This window comes from Chroicocephalus ridibundus, chromosome 2, assembly GCF_963924245.1.
Source record: "Chroicocephalus ridibundus chromosome 2, bChrRid1.1, whole genome shotgun sequence".
NCBI classification, from domain to species: Eukaryota; Metazoa; Chordata; class Aves; order Charadriiformes; family Laridae; genus Chroicocephalus; species Chroicocephalus ridibundus.
This window is the reverse complement of record NC_086285.1, coordinates 55863754-55888498: the sequence shown is the minus strand read 5'-3', so window position 1 is coordinate 55888498 and position 24745 is coordinate 55863754. Positions and strand designations below refer to the sequence as shown.

At 38.2% G+C, this 24745-nt stretch overlaps 1 protein-coding gene across 4 annotated transcripts in view; it reads left to right on the top strand.

The window, feature by feature from the left end:
- Positions 1–24745, top strand: part of VPS41 (VPS41 subunit of HOPS complex) — a 112278-nt gene that overhangs the window by 22181 nt on the left and 65352 nt on the right. For all 4 annotated transcript variants that reach the window (XM_063325581.1, XM_063325583.1, XM_063325582.1 and 1 more), the window contains 3 exons: positions 514–621; positions 3347–3424; positions 21199–21273. In XM_063325581.1, the coding sequence (XP_063181651.1) occupies positions 514–621; positions 3347–3424; positions 21199–21273 (261 nt within the window). The remainder of the gene's footprint in view (positions 1–513; positions 622–3346; positions 3425–21198; positions 21274–24745) is intronic.

The following is a 24745-nucleotide window of genomic DNA, read 5'->3' as shown; positions in this document are numbered from 1 at the left end:
GAGGTGCAGCATCCTGTAAAGGTCTTGAAGTTTCTTGTAACCTGCATGCTTCAGCTTAGAGTCAATTGTGGCTACAGTGGCACACTTTATTTTGTCATCATCCATTTTTCCATAACCATCCCTTTTATATTTTTCTTCTAAATTGGGAATGACTAAATTTATGTAACAAAGTACACATGTACATTTTTTCCTGCTTTTTAGATACCAACTAAGTGCCTCTTACAGCTGAATCGGTATGCTGCTATACAGTCTTTGTTTGCACCTAGAACTTTGGAATAAAAAGAGAAATCAATAACAAAAAAGCACAACCCAAGCCCCCTCCAGTGATAAAAATATGGAAGTTTGGCTTTTGATTGTTATGGCTGTTGTTAAGAGATAATAGTGATCCATCTTCGCCTGTTGCTGTGTGCTAGTTTTGGGGTGTCTTTTAATTGTTTTTTATTTAAAATAAATTTCTAAACGTTTATTTGTTTTTTCTCTTGCTCCCTTTTCCTTACACCCTTAAAAATTCAGGAAGATGAGAGTGAAGAAGAACCTAAGCTGAAGTATGAACGGCTTTCTAATGGAGTGACTGAAATTCTCCAGAAGGATGCAGCCAGCTGCATGACAGTGCATGAAAAGGTATTACATGACTTCGTGGCAAAGCTAGAACTTCTCTATGGTTTTATGTATGTATCTGTACTTATAATGCATCAGTATATTTCTGTGTAGAAGTGCTGCCAAATCTAGAGGTGCAGTGCAAGCCAACACTAATACAAACAACATTCATGGTGAGCTTGTATTGAGCAGTGTACACTTTCTCAGTAAGAAAATGAGGTGAGAACTCAAGGTGCAGTGATTTGTTACATGGGATGTTTACATAAGCTACTGGGAGAATGCTCACTTGATTTTAATTATGGACAGTATCATGAACTAGAACTGGGATACAGTCCCAACTTTCCTTTATTCAGAAAGGAAATTGGCATATACTGTGCTTATTCGTACAACCTGAATCACTGAACACAGTCTTGATCATGCTAGGGGTCAGCTTAGCACATATTCAGCTGTGGAAGACAAACGAGTTTCTGTTAATACGGTGTAGAAGAAAGTAATTACAATTTTCCTCTTTTCTTTGGCTGGTTTTTTTTGGGGGAGTGTCATACTAACACTTCTCTATTCCCCTTCCCTTATTCAATATGTTAAAAATAAGGAGAGGAATGCACATGCAAGTATGAGTTAATGATTTGTCAAGTAACTCTTAGTATGTAAAACATAATAGCTGTTTTCTGAATGTATAATTTTTCACAGGCAGTAATAGCTCCTTAACAGTTATTGTTGAGGGATCTATCTCTATTATTTGGCTATATTTTTAGATTGACTTGTGCTGTGTTTCTTTTACTCAAAGGACTGTTGCCATGGCTCAAGAGGCTCTTAAGATGAAGCTTGTATTTTAACTGTGCGAATGAAAACAATAAGTCTTTTTAAAATGTTTTTGACAACTTAGAATTACACAGATACGTGCAAAATTGGCACGCATTTCCTCCTGGTCTTGTGGCCTGTTTGTGTTACCTTTTTTTCCTGAGTCTTAGGTAAATTTTGAAAGCCGAGAGATGAACAGGATTTTTCTACAAGGATGCGCTCAGATACAGCTTTAACTATAGCGTCACACAGAGTGACAACACAGGAAAGCCGTTTAAGTATCCCAGCACTTTTAGTTTTCCAGAAAAATAGATACACTATTTATGAGACGGATCAATATTGTTAGAAGCCAGGTACTGGAGTCTTTTAGGAATAGGTCTCATACAACAGAGAGCTTAAAAATGAAGCTGGGTTATAGGTTTTGTGAAGGTGTTTTCTGTTTTGTTCTGTTGTTTGTTTGGTTTTTTTTTTCCTGCAAGAGCAGGAAAATCGCTGCTAAAGAGTAATACAGGCCTATGTAAAATAAGCCTCTGATTAAAGCAGTTTAACTTTGCTGGGAATCCTGAAAATCTGGCTTCTGTATTCAGACTAATTTCCCCCCAGAATTATTTTTTTTTCTTTTCACTGCTAAAGCATCATATTTTCACCAGGCTTGCAGTCTGCACTGGATGACTAATCGTCATGGCACCTGGTGCATTCAAGCAGGCCTGTGCAGTGGAATAGTCATACCTAGTTATGTCTGCACACCTGATGTTTTATTAACCAGTATTGATTTTTTTACCCGGGGGACTTTTTTCTTCCTGAAAAAAGGCAACCTTGCAGGAGTGAAAGGCATTGCAGGGGATGAATTTCTAATGAACCCCTTCTTTCCCTTTTTTGACTCCTTTTAATGTAGCTTCATATTTTAAGTGCCTGAACTGAAATTTCATTTTAAGCAATTCCATTTTGATAAATCCTTTTAAACCTTGACTTTCTGTAAGGTTATTTTTTAAAGATTGTGCTGCCTGACTGACACGCTTAGCAGTGCCTGTAAATTTGAGCATTTCATTATAGGTTGCAATGAAGCATGCTCACATGCAGTGAAATACAGAGAATTGAGGAGCCTAGACTATTTGAGTAATGCTGAAAGGAGGGGGGAATAAAAGAAACCCCTGTCATAAATCAAGTAGTACCGAAGTTCTTCCTTTTCTGTTTAGGTGTAGTTCACATGGTTCAATTAACAGCAGATCTCTCAGAATCGATTCCCTTCTTGTTTGTATCAAAATAAGTTTGTGATAGCATGCATTTTTGTGGAGATTTCTTTATCTTGCTACTGGTTTTTAGAATGAAACTCCTGAGATTTCCGAGGAAAAGTGTATTTGTCTTGACCATGTTCATCGTAGGAGCGTTACTATGTGAAGGAACGCAAACCCAGTGGTTATATGTGTGCTTAAATGCACTGTCAGAGACCTTCCATAATTCAGCAGTATTTTACCAGTGGGTTACTGGTGGCCTTCTACTGTGTTTGAATGTTTTGGTTCTATATGAATGATGAAGGGGAGTTAAAAATAAAGCTCAAAGCAAATGATTGAAACAAAGCTGCAGAAAGGATCTAGGAACTATTTCAGATCTGTGTTGGTCCTTGCTTTCACGCTGCATTTTTAATTTGCTGCCACAGTCCATCAGGCAGTGTGTACGGACTGCAGACACACCATTAGTTGTCAGTGGATGAGGGTCCTCATGACTCATTCTGACAGCTAACTTGCACTATCACAGTAATATGGGCTTGAAGCCCTGTTTTATTCTTTAGGTGCAGTTAAAATAAGCTTTGTCTATAGAAAGTGGTAGTTTCTTTTTCCCCGGTGCCGCTAATCATTAATCTGCTGAACATCCCAGAGTTCATTTAGCATTGCTATAGTTTTGGTTGTGGTGTCTTTAAGTTTATGTAATCAGTCTCTTTCTTTTCCAGTTTTTGGCACTGGGAACACATTATGGCAAAGTTTATTTGCTTGATGTCCAGGGGAACATCACACAGAAGTTTGATGTTGTAAGTATGGCATTATTCAGAACACGTCTACTGGGATGTAAAAATGCTTCGATGTACTAAATAATAAATAAGTTGTTTGTGGCTTTTTAAAATAAACTTTAAAATTTATTTATTGAATTTTGCTACACCTGAAATTTTACTAATGCGTTTCCTGAACTTCCTCCCCATAACATAAGAGACAGAGTATGGTCCCTGCAAAAAGAAGTTACTCTGGATGGTTTTGTGTGAGCACAGCTCAGTTTACATATAATAAACTTTCTTCGTGAAGACAAAAGAGGAAATACGTATTTATGATTGTAAATGGCTATTATTAATTATGTAACCCAGGGGCTCGTGACTTCCATAAGACATGAGCCTGCTCATTAGGTGACTATTGTCAGTTAGCGTGTGCACTATCATCTTATCTAGTTGCCACAAGTAATTGAAAATTGATTGATTGCCTTGCTTGTTCAGTTTCTCTGCTGCAAATATATAACGCTAATATTTTATGTGAATGTTTTGAAGCTTGGACTCTTAAGGGATTGTACTGATTGAAGGACAAGCAGGAGACTTTTTCCTTATTGTCATTCCTGATATTAGAGGATGAATTAAATGCTAAATTTAAAGCTCTCTTCTAGAGTACTAAATGTTCCTTTTAATTGTGACTATTCGTTGATTCTTTTTTTGTTTTGTTTTTTAATATCTCATTTTCAGGTTTTCCACAGGAGGTGGGAGGAAGAGAATTAGCAATTATTTTTTCTCTTGACATTGTCACAAAATCTAGTGGCCAAGCATTGGTTTTTCGTAGCAGCATCAGCACTTGTCAGAGTATCCATCACAAGATGTTGGCATGTTTGCAAAGAGAACGTATGTTCTAAAGCTGACACAGCTAGCCTCATGGGAGGGGTGAAAGGTTTCGTTTATATTTTTGAAAAATCTAATTATGCAATTGTGCAAGGGGCAGTGGGAAGTCTCAGCCAAAACCTAGACTGCTAGGCACAACCTTTGGAGGAAATTTTATATATAGCATTGGTCATATTGACAATGTCCTTACTGGGTATTAATGAAAGTCAAGCTAATTATGTTCTTCTATTCCATTTAACTTTGTGTGTTCGTCAGCCCCACAGAGGAGATGCTGAGTGCATTTCAAAAGAGGAAAAGTTTTTGGTGTCTCCCTTACAGTTCTGATTACTTTACACATACGCTACTTGCTAAAGATACAGTTTCCTCCGCTCTGAAGTAATCTGTTTGGGGCAGGCTGGATTAAAGTGTACCTGAATTCTTCTCTTCCATCTCTGCAGTAAAAGACTGACTCAAAGACTCACTCAAATGAAGTGGAGATTTTCTATTGAGTCAGGCATTAAATGTCTTAGACTTGTATTCGTTCCACTCTGTGTCAGGTACTTGGGAGAGTTCATTTGTAGAACTGCCACTTGTTTTCCAAAGTGCATCCCGAACACCCTGTTCTCCCGCACTGGTTCCAAAAGGTGAAATCCTCCTCCTTCTGTAAAGACTTAGGGCATTGCCTTGGTGTAGAGCAAGGAACAAGGGGACCCGTTGTCTACTAAAGACTATAAAACAAAATACCTGCATCCTCTTTATACTCACCCACCCAAATCTGCTGCTTTTCTTTGTTTTTCGTTATGAAAAAGTCCTACTAGTGCCTTTTGGGAGGGTGGTTTGTTAAGATAATGCTAAGGTTGGGCTATATAAACCACTTTCTGCTCTACAGTGCTTACTTGGTTATTCCTTTTCCAAACTTGACTTGCTTCAGGATGAAGATTTTTGTGCCTTGTCTTCTTATAGAGATGGCAATGATTTCTTTTTAAAGTATTGTTTGAGATGGAAAATAGGAAAAAGAAATGTTTCTTGCATTCTATTCTTAATGTTTCTGTCTCTTTTTGTAATGTATGTGTCTCCAGTGCAACAAATAAGTCATATCAAGGATCAGGTGGAAAGGGTGCTTCTTTTTTTTCTTTTTTTATAGTTTGAAGAAAAATGATTTTGGTATAGGACCACTTGTCTTAAAAAAAAAAAAAAGTTTTCCAAGGAACTACTAAGTGTTGTAGAACAGAATGGGCTGCCTATGTGAGAAACAAAGCAGCTCTGTGATATCGTTGGCTGCTTAAACAGAGAAGTTTTCTGAATGAATGTTGTCGGCCGTTGAACCCATAGACAGTTTATTCTGAACTGGCTGCTGTATGTCAGAATGTTTTCCTTCTAACCTGAGCTTTTCAAGATCTTGGAATGCAGACTAGAGGCCTCACTATCAAAATGTTTGGTGAGGTCTTCCTTCTGTTCTCTCCTACCGATGCCTGTTTACTGTCTCTCCTCCTGGGGGATTTACATTGGAGCATTGCCATGTGGTAAATCCCAAATAAAACCTAACCCTTTTGTGAGAAGGAAGTGAGTCACTTCCTGAAGTCCTATAGATTCCTTGTAAATGCGCTGGGGCAAAGAGTATTTTCTCTCGAGGTATTTTCTCTGGTTCTTTGTTGGGTCCAAAATGAACAAAGTCCTTCAGAGCAGCGTTTTCACTAGTGGAATGGCAGATATGGTTTTACCTTGGAGTTGTAAATAGGAGAATTATCTGTTGCTACTAATTTCTGGAAATTAGTAGTATACAAAAATTGTTCCGAGTAAATAAAATAGTCTCTCATTAAAGAGCAAGCAATATTACCACTGAAATGTCATAATTGTTTGCAGTAAACAGTGTACTTGGGGGAGTGACTTTTACATATTTTTCTTCTTGAGAGAATCTTTTCAGCAGATGTCTTCTGTTTTATGAGATGGCAGAAGTGAATAGTAAGGATAACAACGTGAAGCCCTTTGTTTGGAAGAAATCAGTTATGTAATTCAAGGAATTGTTCTGCAATTGAGTCTTTATCTGTGTTTTTCAGGGGGTTGGGGTTTTTTTAAAGCCAAGTTGAGGAATAAAAAAATTACTTTTCTATATGTCTAAGTCTGTTAAATGTGTAAAAACTTTAAAGTCACTAGATCGGAAACAGTGTTAGTATGTGAAACTAAACTCCCTCTTTCCATTCTGGTTTTATTTTAACCTTTTTAAAAATTTATTTTAATGGCAAGTTCATATTAAGTATATGTAGAAAATACCGCTGCTGCTGCTGCAGTCCTCTTGATTTCCGTTTTTCTTTCTTAATCTCAGGTAACCATGTTCAATAATATAAATGGGCTTGAAAATTGAAGAAATAAGAATTTCATTTTTATAATATATCATTTATTTTCCTTATTGGCTCACATCTGGATTTGAGCCAAATTGTAAAACAGAAATAGAGACTGATCTCAGAGGGTTTGCAGCATAATTACTTTATCATGTCTCCAGCTCCTGTGAACTTTGAGGGAGAACGCTCACAGGTATCTTGCATAATCTCCAAAATGGCCAATTTTTGAATGATGGGCCTCCTGATGAAGGCTGAATGCATTTAGCGTTTTAAATTAGCTGTAAAAAATTTAAATAGCTGTAAGAAATGCTAAAATGTAAAGCCTGGCATTGCTAGAAGTTCTGCTGTTGTAACATGCTTTCTTGTTTGTTTATTGTTTAAACTAATGTTTTGGGACTTCACTCTGTGATGTCCATAGCAGCAAAACAATGTAAGTATCCTGAATTGCAAATACTGGCTCTAGTGCTGCAAAAACTTAATCATGTGCTGTGCTTTGACCCATAAATATTCACAGAGGCTTCTGTGAAACTAACATAGACAACTAAAAAGTTTTTTCAGAACGGAGTCTTGCTCTCATCTGGCTGGTAAAATACCTGATGCTGGGTCCTGTGCCAGGTAGACGATTAATGTTTTCAGATTTGCAGCTCCTCTTGTCAACAGCAGTGGAAATGTGTGCTTTGAACCGGGTGCGGGAGGCTTTTGGTTTGGGGAGAATTCAGAGACAGGAATTTGGGGGCTTTGCCCTTGCGTGGTGCTGGTATCTCAGCAGCCACGCTTCTGCTCTCACAAGATCTCCCTTTCCTCCTTGCCTGGCATGTTTTTAGCTCTTACCAGTGCAGCTGTCTTTGACAATGTCAGCCGCCTAAGATTAACTGATATGCATCCTCAAATAATGTATGTTTGACAAACTGGTGTTCTCTTGTATTAGGGTTCAGTGCATTGAGTGAGATGAAATGTGTCAAATGCACTGAAAATTATTACTAAAAGGCAACAAGAAGGGAGGAAAAAAAGCCTGCTAATGCCACTGACAGAGGATGATGCAGGACTGATTCACAGCATGTTAATTCCAAATGCCTCTCCATCTTTCTTTTCTTCTTAGACTGTCTACAATTTATTAATATAATTATTGCCTCAACTGACATCTTGTGGATTAAGGACTTGTAGATATGAAGAAAGCTGTACAAACATGTTTAGTTAAGTAACAAATCAAAAACCTTTCAAAGGACAAGAAAACCTGCCCCCATTCTGGTCTTCTAATAAACATCAAGCTTAAAGCAAAAATGGTAAGAAGTCTTGGCTGGTGGCAGTGATATTCTGTGAGAAGGGGAAACATCACCTATTTTACAAGTACAGGGGTTTAAATGTTTAATGCATTGTAGGTGCTGCAGGCGTGATGCATGAGCCTAGAAAACAATGTAAATAATGTTTTAAAGCTTTTGTTAGTGCAAAGAAATTGAAGTTAGTATGCAACATTTGTGAGCTACTCCAGACTGCTGGAATTTCGGAAAGAATGAAACTTTAAGTAGAGGCCCCTTCTCACAGCATTTCTTTTTACCATGTATTTCTTCCCTGTCCTCACCATTTTTTTCCTAATTGTCTCGCATTGTGTAGCACTAAGCATTTCTTTATGTTTTTTTAATCGGAGTGGGAGAAATCTAAAATCACTGGGTCATCTCTGCTACCTTGAAAAATTAAAGGGGAGTTCCTTCTGTGGTGGTATTGTCGCCCTTGGGTGTATTAAAGTTGCAGCACTCGCCAGCCTCTGGAATAAGTGCATTGGTCAGTTGGTGGCCTGTTGGTTTTGCTGATACCTCAGCAGGTTGCAAACAAAATGTCAGAGGTTTCTGTTGACTTGGTGTGCTTTTGAGAGAGTTTAATTGCTAACAAGTAAAGCATAGTTGTAATGAAGAAACAGCTGTTAAGCGCTAAATGCTGTTGCTGGAAATGATGCGGAGCCCACTAACTGCTGTGAGAGATAATGCAGCATCTTTCAATGGGGAAGGTAAATTTTAGCATTTGATTGTATAATGAAGAAGTTACTTTGAATGGAACTTTACATGAGAGTTTAAGACTAAGATGATATAAATGTCACTTATTTTGACAGGCTACTTAAAATTCCCTGTTTATTACTTTAACTACATCATTTTAGTTGTCACTGTCAGACTATGAAAGAAGACTTAGTTGGAAAATGAAATGAAGCAACAGAATTTAGAGTAAAGATCTGGGTAGATGTGTGTTAGTATTTGCAGGGTGTCACTGTGCTTGTTAAATTTGAAGCTGAAACTCTGTGTTTTGTACAAAACCAAGCGGGCTGCTATAAATGTAGACTCCAAACACCAAAATCAAAATTAAGGTTTTGATAGGAGCGAGTGTCTATGCAGGGGACAGGTTTCCTTCCCCTCTGTGGGATCTCCCACCCAAATGGGTGATGCAGTCCTACAGCTTTAATGCTTTAAGTTAACCCCTAGCTTAGCCCAATGGAAAAAATGGAGAGAAGTGACATCCTCTGGGATTTTACTCTTAAGACTTGTATGTCTACACCCAATTTAATAGCCCTTCTTCTGCTTCTGTCTACCTGTCTTTTCATTTTAACTGCAGATGATTTGGAAATACAGAGATTTTTACAGTAGTCGTGGGAGTAACTCAGATGGCCTTTTGAGTCTGGCTTTTCAGATGTTATAAAGGCTTGGAAAGTATGTCTTAACAGTGTTTGTTCTGGTACTGTGCTTATTAGGTTGTTTGTGGCCTGGAGTGTTTCCAATGGGAACTGTGAAGCTATTGAAGATTAGGACCCTTCCTTGGCAGGATTCGTGGTGTACCAGGATCTCTCTGTCACTGGATGAGAAGTGAGGTTGCTTGCCTAGATGAGCAAAAATGGCAGTGTCAGGGCTAGGTCTAGAAAAGTTTCATTCCATAGGTCTGGAAAAGTTTCTTGTCGAACATGCTGAAACCAAAAAACCATCTCATAGATGTTCTGCACATCATCTTTGTATCTACTGTAACTTTCCTTTGGGAGGGAGTATTACTTACATTTTTACTTAAAGAGATCAGATGCATGTGGAAGGCATTCATTGTTACTAGAAATACTGCTTGGCCTATGGTGAAATATGGGAGTTTTTAACAATTGTAGTATATCACATGTGATTAATTTTCATAAGCTCAAAACTGAGGAAAGCACGACCATTTCATCCAGTTACTCTTTCAAGCTTGTAACTTGCAATAACTCTGTAGCTTAGTGCAGACTAACATAAAAAGTTTAGTTGGAAGTATGGCTTCAGCTACACAAGGTCTTGTATGATCCAGCCATTTATTTCTTCTTGTTACCTCATACAAGTTCAACGCGTGCTTGTGCAGTCACAAAGAGTAACGTGTATGCTGTAGAGTAAATACATTTCAATTACAGTATAAAGCCTATGTACTTTATCAGATGTTTCTGGGACTGCAATTGTTTTTTCCTTCTCTTTTCAGCTTTTCACTAGCAGCTGTGTTGCCCGTGTATCTTCTTTTAAGAAGCGTGTCAGCCCATGCTTAGACTGAATGATCTTTCTAAAACTTCATGACTCTCCAAATGCATATTGTTTGTCCTCTATTTTTTGACACAGAGGCATAGGAAGAAGTTTCCTTTTTGTTCTCCAATAGCAATCACTTTTCTACTGAGTGACTATCCTGTTGCCTGTCAGTTGCATTTCATGATCAGCTCTAAAAGTATTTCGTTTAAGAAACCTTAACCAGCCCTCTTTAATATGACTGATTTCAGTAAGAGTTTGTTAATGTCACCTCTTAATGAGGTAAAGGGCTGTGACTGAATACTGTTCTGTCACAATCATCTAGACATAGCAAATAGTTCACTTTCTCTTGACTTTGTAGGATCCTATCATATTCTGTGTGTTTTCTCAAAAAAAAATTGAAATCTGGAAAATTCTGGGGGAGAAATTATCTCGTTATGGGAGAATGCTAAGCACAAAGAACATTACTCCAATAGTATTTAATACAGCATTGTTGGTCAGTGAAAGGGCAAAGTTTCCAGTGGTTTTTTTTGTGTTTTGTTTGTTTTGTTTTTTGTTTCTTTTTTTCCATCAGACCTTGTAGGAACTCTGAATCTATTTTTGTGAAAGATCAAGTAGAGGACCTTACTGTAATTCTGCTAAGGGAATGTACACGTCGCATTTTCAAATATGTTTGAACAACATTATTTGTGACATTATGCAGAAACATCAAAATCATTAAAACAATTTTTTTTTTTCTTTTCTTCTAACTCTTTCACCATCCAGGTTTGGTAACATTTGATGTTTGAATGTATCTTGTGTTTACTTAGAAAATGTAATTTGTGTTTGCAACTATTACTGACCTTTTGTCTAAAAAATTGCCCTATGCAGCATAATTTGACAACAGTATTAAGCAATGAAGTTTATTTGCTTTTAAGAAAAACACTGAAACATAGTTTCTAATTTCAAAGACATACTCAACAACCATGCACAATAATATTTTTTTTCATCTCTGATTTAAGCAAAAGACTACTTTTCTAGAGTGTAATTGACTCTTAAAAGAAAACCTCAAAAGACTCCTGACAAATTTCAAACAACTGTTAAATAAGGAACATACTTTTCTGTGCCTTCCAAAGGCTTAGGCCCTCACGGGGAAGACTAGATGCTGTTAGCTTATTCTGTCTTTTACTACTTGTTGGTATTCGAAGAACCACAGATTCTCACCATCAGGGATGTCCCTGCCCTACTGGGAATTTTCTGGTTTGATCAGGTGATGCTGACTGTCACGAGGCATATGTTCAGTGATTCACCGCCTCCTTTTTCCAGCCATCTCAGAAGCATATTGTGCCACATCTGTCTCATATCTTCCCTAAATGCTCTTTGCTGGTACACAGCTGGACCACTGGGCCAAGTTGCTCTAGAGTTTTTATTAGCAGCAATGAAACCGCTAGTTTCAGGTAGCACTGATGAAGTCTTTTCATAAAAGACTGATAACACAGATGTGCATTTTCTAAACACTAACAACCTTTTAAAAACGTAGGGAGGATTTGGAAAGGTTTGGTTCCTAAGAAGCTAGTATACTGCTGATTCCTAGAGCTGTTTTCCTTTCAAATGGCATATTATACCTGGATGGCATTTTCCTCTATACAGAAGGCAGGCACTTGCGTGCACATATACAAAATAATAGCAGTTTGCTTGTCAGAATTATTCAGAGTTCTGGCATTAATAAAATATTATTTGCATTAGAAAATGTTTTCCTAGTTAGAAACTCCAAAGCAACTGAGTTCTGTAGGACAATGGTTTTTATACAAGTTGACATTAATGATAGAGCTACAGCCCTTTGTTTCCATTAATAAAAATGCAGCACTATTAAAAACACAGAATGACATAACAGGGGCATAATATGATGAACAAAACATGAAGGCAAAACTAAGATTTCTTTTCCCATAGGGGGTAAGATATTATTGATAATGAACTTTGTAAATCTAATAAAGGTTCCTTTCTGAAGGATGAGCCTTATTTGTTTTAAAAGGCATGACAGTGTGTATAGCAGTTGTTTATTGCAGTCATGATGGAATGCTAAGCGTGGCCAGTCCAGATTTGACCAGTCTTGGGTGTTAATATCGTCAGAGTGGCTGCTGACAGAAGTAGCTACTTTCGGGCTGGCCATTTCCGCTCAGTGTCCTGTGACACACAGAAATAAAATGACAAGAAATTTCAGAAATCAGTACTTTGGGTTTGGAAGGTTCACCACTGTAACCCTAAACTGGCTGCTAACTGAAGTCTGTAGATGCTGCAGGTCTTGTCAGTTTTGAAGATTAGAGCTGTGAAATGTGAGCAGTGTAAAGATGGAAGAATGAATGAATCTGTTTGCCTTTTTTGATCTAATAAATAAAGCTTATTATAAGCAATGATGTCTACACTTCACTGGTATTGAAATAGAGCCTCATTGTATGTAAATGGATTGGGGAAGTTGCACAGGATCAGATCATCTTCGCATTTAGCTTTCCCTGTCTTACTTTCACAGTGAGGATATAGCTTACAATCTGCCGCTTACAGTAAGTTACAGTGCACTTCGTGATCCGTAGTTTCTACTTGTGTGAATACTCTCCTCCCTCACCTCCCATCTTTTTGATTTGCAGATGTTTTTAGGATCCTGTCAAGAATCAGATACCCAGTGTTGATCGTTGTTGAGTATCTCTGATGGGTTTGCGAGACTTTCCCAGATGCTATAATTGCAAAGAAAGGAAGTTCCAGAGTTGGTGTCCAAAGAGAATGCAGTGCTTTCAGTAAGCAGGAAATGTATGTATTATTGCATATAGCTCAGACTTATGCCAATCTATACCACTGTTGATAATTGAACGTTAAAGAGGAAAATGGCACTTTAGCTCTAGCTATTGGCTGAACTTCGGCATTGATCACCCAGTGTAATATTTAACTATGACAGGAATATGACTAGTTATGTCATTTTCAGACAGGAAGGAGAATTCCTTCCCTTATAAATTTCTCCTTCTGCCTGGTTCCATCTGTGAGAGATCTTTTCACTGATTTTAGTACCCATTGGGTTGGGATCATCATCTGTAGTGGAATGGTTGACAGGCTAAAATAACTGGAAAAAATACTTAGTGCAGTTTTTCACTGCATGATCTCATAGAAGGAAGAAAACTATGTAGTTGTGGAGAAAATAATGGCTACATAACGGAATGTATGGAGAAGCAGAGATGCTATGCTCCATGTTGGTTTTGTCCCCTATCCTGTGTTAGGTCAGGGAGGGGGATGAGCGTCATGGCTGTTGTGAAAACCTTCCCGGAAATACTGTTGGCACAACAATGCATGACCCCTGAGAAGAACAGTGAAGAGCCTCTTTGCTTCTTTAAAAGTTGCTTGGTCAAAGCACCAATAAAATAATCTCTCAAAACAAAAACCTGTCCTGACAAAAACTTGCACTGTATGACCTGTTTGGCCTCTCTCATCAGTCACGTCTCTGAAATGTGGCTTATCAAGAAATGGAGAAAAATCTTATACTTTCTACTTCAGGGGGCAGAATTCTACAAAATCTTGTTAAATACATTAACGACAGTGATGGTGTATTCTGTTAGAAACAAGCTGTGAAAGTGCTCCAGTAAGTTTCATCCTCAGAGGTTTAGAAACATTTTTTTGGATTGTTCTTCAAAGCCCAATTTATAATTCAGTAGCCTGTGTGGAAAGGTAGTACTCAATGATGAATTCTCCAAGTTCATTGTGCTTGGGGAGCTGTTCTAAAAACAAAGCAGTTAGAGAAATCAGTGAGGTGAACCTCCAGATTGCCTGGGATAGTCTTCTCCCATGCTGTGTTGGGTTATCTGAGGAAGGTGCATATAGTCGTTGCCTGCAGCCCTTTCTCAGTCCCCCACCTGTACTTCAGCCCTCCCCGTGGGTGTGTGATGGGGAATATGGCTTCATATTCTCAGATGGCTTTAATACACAGATAGCAACCAAGAAGTAGAGGCAGGCTTAGGACATACCATCGTGGAAGCCCTACAGTTATACAGCAGATGGCAAAAGGGAACTGGGGAGAGGAGGAAAGAGGAGTAATTTGTTTACTTTGGCACAGAGCTCCCAGGAGGATATTTCCTTACACACCCGTGTTTTAATAGAAAAGAGATTCTACTTTGGATCCGTCAGGAATTAGCTAACGGTTAAGCTCTGCTAGGAAGCAGTGTAGGCTTTCAATATAGATTTGTTTTCAGTAATAGTTCCATCATTCCTAGACAAGCATTCTGATTATCTAGCAGCTACTACAGATTTAGGGAGATCCCTTGTTACTTTTTTTTTCCTTGGTTGTTTTTTTTCTTTTTTCTTAGTCCCTGTAGTTGACAAACAAGATTAAGGGATTCGCTGATGTGGAAAATATTGAAATCACTGTAGGCTTTTTGGTCTTTCTCACTTGCTCAGACTGTATATGAGAGATTCCTTGTCCTCATATTCCCTTAGTTTTAGACATGCTTTTGAGCTCTTTATTTTTTGTAGGCAAGGTCTGCCTTCCTGCAGACAAAATAAAAGTTAATGTTGTTATTGTTCTGTGTCCCAGACCTTGTCACTCTCCCCAGCTTTCCCCCCTCCCTTTTCTTCTACCCAATATAATCTCCCATTTTTCATTTGGAGAATGACAGATTCAAGAGTGTTATAGGAAAAGCACTGGAGCAGGAATCCTCGCTTAACTTATCAGAATTTGGCTGCCAGTATTGTTGAACAAAACCTCTTTGCTGTGGATATTAGTAAATTTTCATCAAATGAAAATTTAAGTGTTGTAAATTCAGAGTATGCTACTTCTATTGCAGGCAGTGGTGAATAGCTTATTCTGTAACTTTTAAAGCTGCCTTTTCAATTTAAACCTTTGTGTTACTTCATGGTGTTTCTCAGTTGTGTATAAACACATAGGTATGTGTCTACTTTCACCTTGTTATAGTTAAACCATGATACAGCATCAGAATTTGCTTTCCAGAGTTGCTTTTCCCTCTATTGTATCAGTAAAACTCTACAAATATGCAAAATACACAAGAAAAGTGGATGAGCTCAATTTCTTCTTTTTAAATGTACAGTTTAAATGTACAGTACAAGAGATCTCTGTGCATCAGTGTTCCGAAGTCAAAACGGATGGGACAAAACAACATGTAATACACTTGTGCTTGGCTGTTGCACACCTTCCTTCCTTTTTTGTTTTTAATAGTTGAAGACTCTCTCATTATCTGCTTTATTTGCTGTCACCTCCTTTCACTTCCTAAAATGAAAAGGCCCTGAAAAGTAGAACTCCCTTTTCTAACAAGTTAGGTAAATTGGGCTTTTTTCTAGGTGGGCTGAGGGTATCATTTTGGATTGGAGAGGCACCCTTGGAGAAAGAGAATATTTGGTACTTGCCTAGTTTGTTGTTTGGGTTTTTTCCTCAATAGTCTTAAAGGCATTGTTTCTCATAATTCATTGATGTCAATGCATATAGGATGTCAGATTTATAGATGTAAAAGTGGAAGAGTTGGAGCTCTATTCAAATCAAGTTCCTCATCCTACTTAGAGCAAGGCTTGCATTTTGAGAGGATCTTAGCTTAGTTATGACAATAACTGAGGACTTTCTGTTTACAAATCAATATTTTTCACTTGGATACCTCCACCATGGTGAAAATAATACAAACATAAAAATGGTAGTCCTTACTGCAGTGGGCTAACATTTTAAGCAGTGGGTTGATTGGTCATATTGCTGTTCATTGGAATTTTACATGCTTGTTTATGTGAATGTCAAGCAGATGGAAACATATGAATAAATGAAAAATAGGCACTTGTAGGAGAGAAATTATTTTAATTCTTTGTATTACAATTCAAACTGTGCGTACATACAATTTGCCTTAGTATGGAGAGCAGCTACACAGTGGTTCTGTAGATCCAGATTGATATTAATGTAGCAGAAAAGACCTATGGGTGTCTGTGGTCTTCCTTGGATATATGTCTGTGTGTATAGATAGATAAGTAAAAATGTTTGGGTAATTTAGGAAAAGTTTCTGAAAATTCTTCTTAAAGAATGGATGAAAGCGCTGCTTAAGGGGGTTATATTAGCAATGGGAACCTCTTGAAGTAAAATGAGCTTTTCTGTAAGTATGATCGAACATTGCTTTGCTTTTCACACTCCTAATGTGTGTGTTGCTTGCCTGCTAACTGTGGCTAAAAGGCATGAAGTCACAGGCAGCTATTAAAACGTTTAGATTCCTAGCCTGTAAATATTGCATTTCTCACAGAATTGAAGTGAAATCCAGTCTTATGTTTCTTGTTCATCCACTTCATATCCATTGGGATGCAGCATTTGTGAAAGAATCAATTATCCATTTGTTAGTCAGAGGAGCTTTACAAATTATACATTAGCAGATTGATTTCTCAGGTTCACCATTGGGGGACTGATGGTATAAGGTGGGTTGATGATGAGTGTCAAGGGAGAAGGAGTTGCCACAAAGAACACAATTAAAAGAAGCTTTCTGAGAGGCCGTGAGTTTACTCCTAATTGAAGAGCTGACATAATCCATACTAAGTGCGTTTATTTCAAGCATTTTACATTAGGTAATTGATTATCACATGAGGTATATTTGTTGGATGATACTGGATTTTCCTTTCCTTTAAATTTAGGATTTCGCAGAAGCCTGCGTTTAGATCTTTATGTGCAAGGTGCCTGCTAGCTTTTTCTCCCTCTCCCTAAACTTTTCTTTCTTCTATTAAGGTAACATTTTTTTGTTCTATAGTGTCAGCTTGACATTATTGATTTTGAACAGTCAAACTTACTTATGTTGTCCAGAATTCCAAACATGTCTCCATCAGAAAGAAAACTGCAGCTAATGGAAATTCAGCTGAAGGCGTTTCTTCCTTCTTTGCCAGAACTTCCACACTGTATGAAATTCTGAAGCTGTTCCCAGGTTAATCATTTCAGTGTATTTCCTTATTGCCAGATTTGAATTATGTTGCTTTAGAAATACTATGTGTATTACTGTTACTTACATAGTACTGGAAGTATCGTTGTGACCTCAAAGAAGTTGTGTGTTTTTACTTGTTTTCCCTAAAGCTAGGGCCCCTGATTAGGTTAAGAAATGATTACCTAATGTAGTGATAATTAAATAATTACTAGTAATTTCCTCAACATTTTATATGCAGCTGCCTGTGGTTTTATGGCATGGGGTTTAAGATTAGATCATCTCTTAATTGAGTAATACTTACATGGATTGTATGTTCCTAATTTTTAGATTGACACTTTGACCTCGGATTGCTGTTGTAATTCTTAATTTTTGTTTGTTTGTTTTTTTTAAATATTATGCCTGTAAATTTGGGCAGTTTTATTCCCCACCCATCTAAAATACCTTTAAAACAGTCAGCTGGCCAAACACCAAAGCATGTCGTGGTTCCAGCTGTATCCAATGATCAGTCCTCTGTACTGTGATGAGTTAGTGACTACCTGTGTTCTCCCTAACCTTGAATGATTCTTCATCTTTTGTCGGCCTGTAAAGGTGGGTGTTGCAGAAAGGGCATTTATTGTCTGTACTGTAAAAAACAAAACCTATTTTCTTTCACCAGGCAAATTAAACTCCTTGGTGGGTTAGCTGGAATAAGGTTTAAAAAAGCCACAAGGGAAAGACAGTTGTAACTCCGTGGCTGAGTTGATAACTTTTAATAAAAATAAAAAATAAAAGCAGAAAGAGGTGAGGGAGGGTAACCCACAAAATTACCTGTGCTTCTCTTTTCTGAAATATCAAAATTACCCACAGGATGTTGACAGAGTATAAATGCAACTGAATTTGAAATGGTAAGTAACTTTGCTGACTGGCACAGCAGTGTATTTATAAAAATAATTGATAGGAAAAGATGAATTGGAGCTGATTGTAGAAAAAACACTTTGGTTTAGATAACACATGTACGAATTTTATCTGTGGTCTTTTATTTCTGATTTCCTGGATAGTTTTAGATACAAATCTTAAACAGCTTTCCAGTGGAATGTAGTTCTGGAAACGGTAGGCTTGACTCTTACTCAGCTCTGAACAAGAAGATCCTGGCATTAGCTACTCTCGCTGGAACTTTATTTTAAAATGCATTGAACTGTCTTTAAGTTCATGGTCTATCGTCACTTTCTGAGCTCCATGGAAAGTTCTGACTGGTAAAGTCAGTGAACACGCTAATAGCTAGTAGTGCCAATTCAACTCTGTGGGTTTTTTGCCTTTTGTACATCATCTGGAATAGCGTCTCCTGCTGGAACTTAGATGGAGGTTTCTGTGAGCGAGCAGGTCGGCTTTTAGTTGAATTCTTTTGTCTTTCCAGATTGTCATCTGTCTATGGTGCAGACAATGGGAAAAAAAGAATCGGAGAAAGGAGAAGTTAAAAGCAACTGATAAGAGGTGTTGGGCATGCAGAAGGCTTGTAACAAGTTGCCAGTTATATACAGTGTATAGTTTTGTATAGTTTCTAATGTGGGAAAAATGCAAATACTGCACTGTTTGGTTACCTGAGTGCAATGACACATTTAATCTCCAAAGTGTGCCACATGGCTTTCAAACCACAGTGTGACAGGTAAATTCCATCGTCCTGCTCCTCGTCTTTAACTTTTAGGTGAAGATAACTTGCAAAGTCTACCTTGCCATACTTCCTGCACTTTATTTTTTGAGTGTCAAACTTTATCAAAGCCATTTGGCAGCAAAATGTGAACAGTGTGGACTGTAGAATTGAGCTGTCAACTCTTCTGTTGTGTCCTCTTTTGTTTCTTTTTGTCCTGGGCTTTGTTGCAGTAGAGTGTCTCCAAGAAGGCCCATCACACAGGAGTGCTGCTAGATCTGCTGTTGCTGTCATGTCAGCCCTGATGGCCAATGTAGGTGCTGGAGAGACAAGAATAACATGGCCAATTGAACACTGTACCTTAGTGTATGACCCTGTGTCAAGGTGGGGCTATTCAAGATGGACTTTTTGCGTTTCCAATTAAAGAGTAATAAAAGTAGAGAAGAACCTTTGTGAGAAAGTTGTGGCAATGGCAACTTAGATGCAGCCCAGAACAAAAACATATTCCTCTTCCAAGATGAACTCAGTTGAACTTCCAGTGCTTGTCCTTTCAGGGGGCCAGAATTGTTTCTCGTAAAGGGAACGGTGGAGATGTGCTGGCATTTTTTATTTCATTTTTCTTCCCCTAGACAATGACAAAATTTTCTCTTGCACCTTGATGAGCACACCAGTAGTTTAGAAAGGCATTTTCAAGGTAAGGCAGGAATAAAAGCATGTGCTGGCAATTTTTGTGAAGCTTCTAGAAAGCGAGACTGACAACTGACATATCTTCCCTTACTCAGCATCCTCCAGTCCAATCAGCCAACTGGGTGTGTAGCATCTGAGAATCATAGTTTTCACAAGGATGTTGACCGCACAAGCAGGCTGATGGGCTTGAGCTGTGCTCCTCAGCTGACGCCGCCCAAATATGTCAGGAGGAACGCAGCAGGGGAACGTGTACCAGCTGCTTGCACTGCCAGTGATGCACTCACTTCTGGTTTTGAAAGGCAGCAAGTCAGCGTAAATGCTCTGTGGCAAATGAAAATACTCTTGGAGTGCGTAAGTCAAGGAAAATTTGAAGGAAAACTCTTTGGTAAACAGTGCACAGCGGAAAGACCACTTTGTGATAGGCAGTGATTGCGGTATTTCCAGGTAGCATTCCGTGGTGACACAAAGTGAGGCCAAGAGTGGTGCCTCCTGCACGCAAGGAAGCAGGAAAGCAAAAAAGCTGGCACCATCCTTTTCATAACTCATCAGACAACTGTTGCAGTGCAGGGCTCAGTTGTTCAACCTTGATTAGAAAGAAGCTGGTGGAAAATGAAATGTGATTTGGGCATATATTCTTTTCAAGGTGGAAGAGAGGAAAACTTCACTTCCCCGAGTTGGAATTTTTTTGTGCATGAAAGATTATGGGGAAAAGCTTTCCAAAGGCTGTGAGAAGACCTCAGTTTATCTCCTGTAGATAGTCCATCTGGACAGTGTGTTTTTATATAACTTTTTATTGTGTACTTTTAATGTAATTCCAACTGCCATAGCGTATATAAGGACCTGTGATATTTTAGACACAGTTGTGTAACATCTAATGTGACCCCGTGACTCCAGCGCCGTTCCAGTGACGCTTTCTTTTCACACAAACATACGATGGATTTCTCTTTTATCATGCTCAGAACAACAGAAGTGATCTGTTTTGTGGTTCAATCCATTCAAAATTTTATGAGAGTAAGAAAAGTTGTTCTTAAATGTGTAAGTGAGACTTACTTGTGTGAAGATCGTTCAATGATGCTTGAAATGATGAGGTATTTGTTACAGAGGGTGAAATCACGATCATGCTACATAAGAAGGTTCTTGGTACTTGAATATAATTGGATGGGGTTTTGTATGCGAGAGGATATGCATTGCGTTACCCAAATGATGTTATAAGTTAGTCCTCGGTACTTAAGGTAGGATAGATGTTTAACCTAAAGTAAACAGTAATAGATGCTGTATGACCTTGTAGATTAGAAAGAAAAGTATATCTGGATAGGGAAAAGAAAATTTATTACATTAGTGCAGTCTTCAGGCTTTTGTCAGTATTTGTCTAAGAGTGAGTATACCTATATTGCACTTCAGTACCTTCTAATACTCGCTTCTGAGAACATTATTGGAGGCAAAAATGAAAGCAAGAGAAGGGATTTGAAGGAAGAAATAATTACCAGTATAGCCATCAGACCAAACCAGAAGAATTTTTAGTTGCCTTGATGCTTGTGTGGTCAGCGTGTTTTATGCTGCGTTTTGATAGCGGGAGAGGTTCTTGACGAACAGCTGTGGTGCGCAGGAGGAGGGCTGAGAGCCTGGCAGCTCCAGGGCCTCGAGGCGCGTAACTGAAAAAAATATCAAGTTTTTGGGTTAGGCAAAAGGCTGGAAAGAAAGCTGTCTTTTGGCATTGTCGTAGAAATACCTATTCTGTGGGATTTTTTTTGGTTCACGCGATTAAACATTACACATCTGTTAACACGTGAATTTCAGGAAGTGTGTGGGGCATTAAAGCGTGTGATTGGTGATGCAACGTTAAAGTCAATTTTAAAAGTCTTTTTTTCTTTCTTTTCTTTTCTTTCTCTAGAGCCCAGTGAAGATAAATCAGATCAGCCTGGATGAAAGCGGAGAACACATGGGTGTTTGCTCAGAAGATGGCAAGGTACAACAAACCCTTTATATATTTAATGAGGTAGCAGGTAGTCCTGTTTTACACTGGAGATAATCGTGATACCTGTGGAGTTAATTCTTGCATTTAGCACCACCACTTTGACCATCCATTTTGAGAACTGACCTAAACTTTGAATACTCAAAATTAAAGTCAAATATATTTTGCACAAATGTGCCGTAGGAAAAGTAATTACAAGAATGTCAATAATGTAACTGGTATTAAGCTGATTAACAGCTGTGGCAGGAGGACATGTCACCTTAATCATTACTGCTGTGCCAGTTATACTTCAGTGACTACTCTGCTGTTCCTGCAAGACAGTAGTTTAATGCCTTTCTGCTATAAATCCACAAAATTGGATTTTGTGGGCATGATTTCTGTGGGCTGGTGGTTTTCATTTTCACACACGTTATGAATGTTTCTCTTGAATTATAGAATCTTTTGATAAGCAATCATAGTTTATCAGAAGAATAAAGTGTCTTACAACAGCCACATTAAATAAATGTAAAATCAATATATGTACAGTTTCCTAAAAAACTGGCACCTACTTCCTTGACTGAGGACATATATCATTTGTGCAGTGTATAACTAACAATTATCAGTGCTTCTCTGGAATGTTGAGCTGTGACATTTAGTGGTTTTGGTGATTGATTTTCCACTTATAAGAATGTCTTTTTTGTTTTTAAGTCGATGGCAGTCTCTTCTAATGTTGGTTTGCAATGATAAAATTCTAATGCACAGGGTGTATTTAAGGTTCTTTTTTAATATAATGCTCATATACAAATGCAGTGCATTAAAAATCATTTAAATCATTTCTCAATATCCATCTGACTTACTGAGGAGAACATTTCTTACAGGGTAGACTTGGGGGGGAGGAGGAATGTCGGTGATCCTAATGGATGCATCCATTGCGTGGATGCAGTAGAAGTTCTATAAATTAAAAACAAAGGTGGATTTTGCAGTAGGCAAAATGTGGAAACAGTCCCTTTAGAATGTACGCGCTTGTGTTTTTTCCTTCCAAATATGTGGGGTTTTTTTCCTCAGCAGGCAGGCAGCTAGTTTATGTATCCATGCCTTTTGTTTCTCAGAGATATCTTGATGTCAGTATCTTGACACAGTAATTGGGATACTAGTGCCTATCAAAGTGGGTTGTAGAATTTTACAGCTTGTGAGAAACACAGCAAGAGTGTCCTAATTGTCTAAGTAAGATAAGGGCAGGGTCAGTAATTGTGCAAGGTAATAAAAATGTTGAGCTAGCATCGTTGGTTTGGGTGTTTTGAATGGTGGGGAGCAGCAAGCGCTTGCTGTAAGGGCTCCTCAGATGTGACTGTGGATTACTGACTCAAAATACGTATGCTGCAGCGAGACTATAAGTCACGCACATTTTTCATATATTAAACGCATATTAAAAATACATATTTGTTTTCAGAAATGTTCAAAAATCCGTAATCCCTACTCTGATGTGGCCGTACTTGAAAAGACTCCATGCTTTAAATGGTGAATCTCTCTTCATTTAGTGAAATAGGTATCGTGGATCCAGTAGGTGACATTACGTGCTATACAAGGCATTCTAAACTATGGTCCCCAAGCCAGGGCTAATTCTGGTAATGTTTTTGACGCAGGGCTGGAATATCGCAAGTCCAATATTCATCATATTTGCGTTCATAGAGTCCAGGGACATTGATGCTTCACCATATTCTACACTGAAAAGCTCATCTGGAGATTTGAAAGATCTGGGTGTTTTAGAAGTTAGACTTTCCACTTGACCCAGAAAGGTGTGTCTTGATGAAAGAATCCACCTCTAAAAGGGGTGAAAACGCATGCTTGTATGTTGTGCTCCTGTATAAGAAAATGGCAGAAATTCCATGCCCAATAATGTAGCACTTCTCTAGTGCTGGGTCATAACAAAAGTGTAACTTTACACTCCTTATAGCTTTTTCCTTACTACAGTGGGAAGTTAAACACTTGTACAAGTTGTTGCAAAGATGTCATTAACGCAGATAAATAAGTAAAAATAGTGAAATCCTTTTGTTTTGAAAAAGAAAAAGTTAAAATAACTTAGTTTTCTTGAATCGGTTTTAAACAAAAAAGGGTATAATAAAAAGACCTGTGAATTTTGAGCCATTTGGGTTGATGCAAGTATTTTCTACCAATTAATGGTCCTCTGGAGCACTGCAAAAGATTTTTGAAATATGCAGGGAGTGCATTTTCCCATATCAAAGTGGATCCAGTATGAGGGAGATGGAAACCCATTTGTCTTCTTGAAGGAAGGCCTTATGAGAACCCCCTCCTCGTATCTGTTCTGCTGTCTGATGTATTTTATTGTACTACTTTTTTCTTACTTCACCCACTCTCAGACTAGATTTGGACTACCCATGTTGACTGGAAGGGGGGCATAGCAGCATGTTGCAATTCCGTAACCATCTTCTTGTTGGGCGACATCCAGACCTAATGTCAAAACCTGGCACCTGTATGTCGTATATGGCCAACAAGTGCTTTGGGAGCCAGTTGCAGCTGTCCTGTACTGCATGTTTGGTTCTTTGAACCAATGGACTCAACAGCAGCTGGTCACCGCCGGCATGGGAAGGAACAGAAATCAAAGCCACATCCACCACTCTAGTCTGGCCACTGGCTGGGGAAAATGGCTGGGTGTTGAAATGTTAGGGTATAAGAGGAGAATTTTGGTGCTGCAATAAATGCAAGGGGAAGCAGGCTTGCAGCTTCAGAATTGTGGAGGTTGTTTTGGTTAGTTTTTTGCCTACTTGTATGCTGTCTTGAAAAACTTGCATCTTCATATACAAAGAAATATAAATTATATTGAAAACCCATGTGTTTACATGTTTTAGTGTCATGTTTAGTGCCTGTAACAACATCTACGTTAAGAATATCCTTGAAGTATTACATTGATCATTTTTCAAGAAATGTGGCTTGTAGATAAAACGTGTTTGTTTTCCTGCCTTTTGATCGCTGAAGGTTGGCTGCTTCTTCCACACGTAGAAGCAACGAAAGAGCTAAGTCTGGATGCACTGGAGTGGTGGGTTCTGGATATTTAAAATTGAACATGACTGGTAAAATGTAGTGGACTCTCATCAAATCCTTTTTCTAGCTACCCAAAACCATCTTGAGCTGAGTGGGGATAGAACGTAGAAATAGATAAATCCAATATAGGTTTGTAATATGAAAAGAATCACTTTCTCTCTGAAGAATGAAAGACATTAAGAAGTAATAAACTGTTATATGGTGTCCCTAGAGTAAACATGATAGTATGTATTTTATGCTGAGTTGTTTTTTCCTCTTTAGTTAACTGGCTCCATTTTGTTTTTGGACTCTTAAAGGAATATCATATTGCTGTGTTCAATGCAGTATTATGAAAATGTTGAAGGCACTGTTGCTGATGTTAATTTTAAATAATTAGTTTTAATTTGAGAGGGATGTTTTGTCATTTTTGAGGATTCTGCTCCCATGG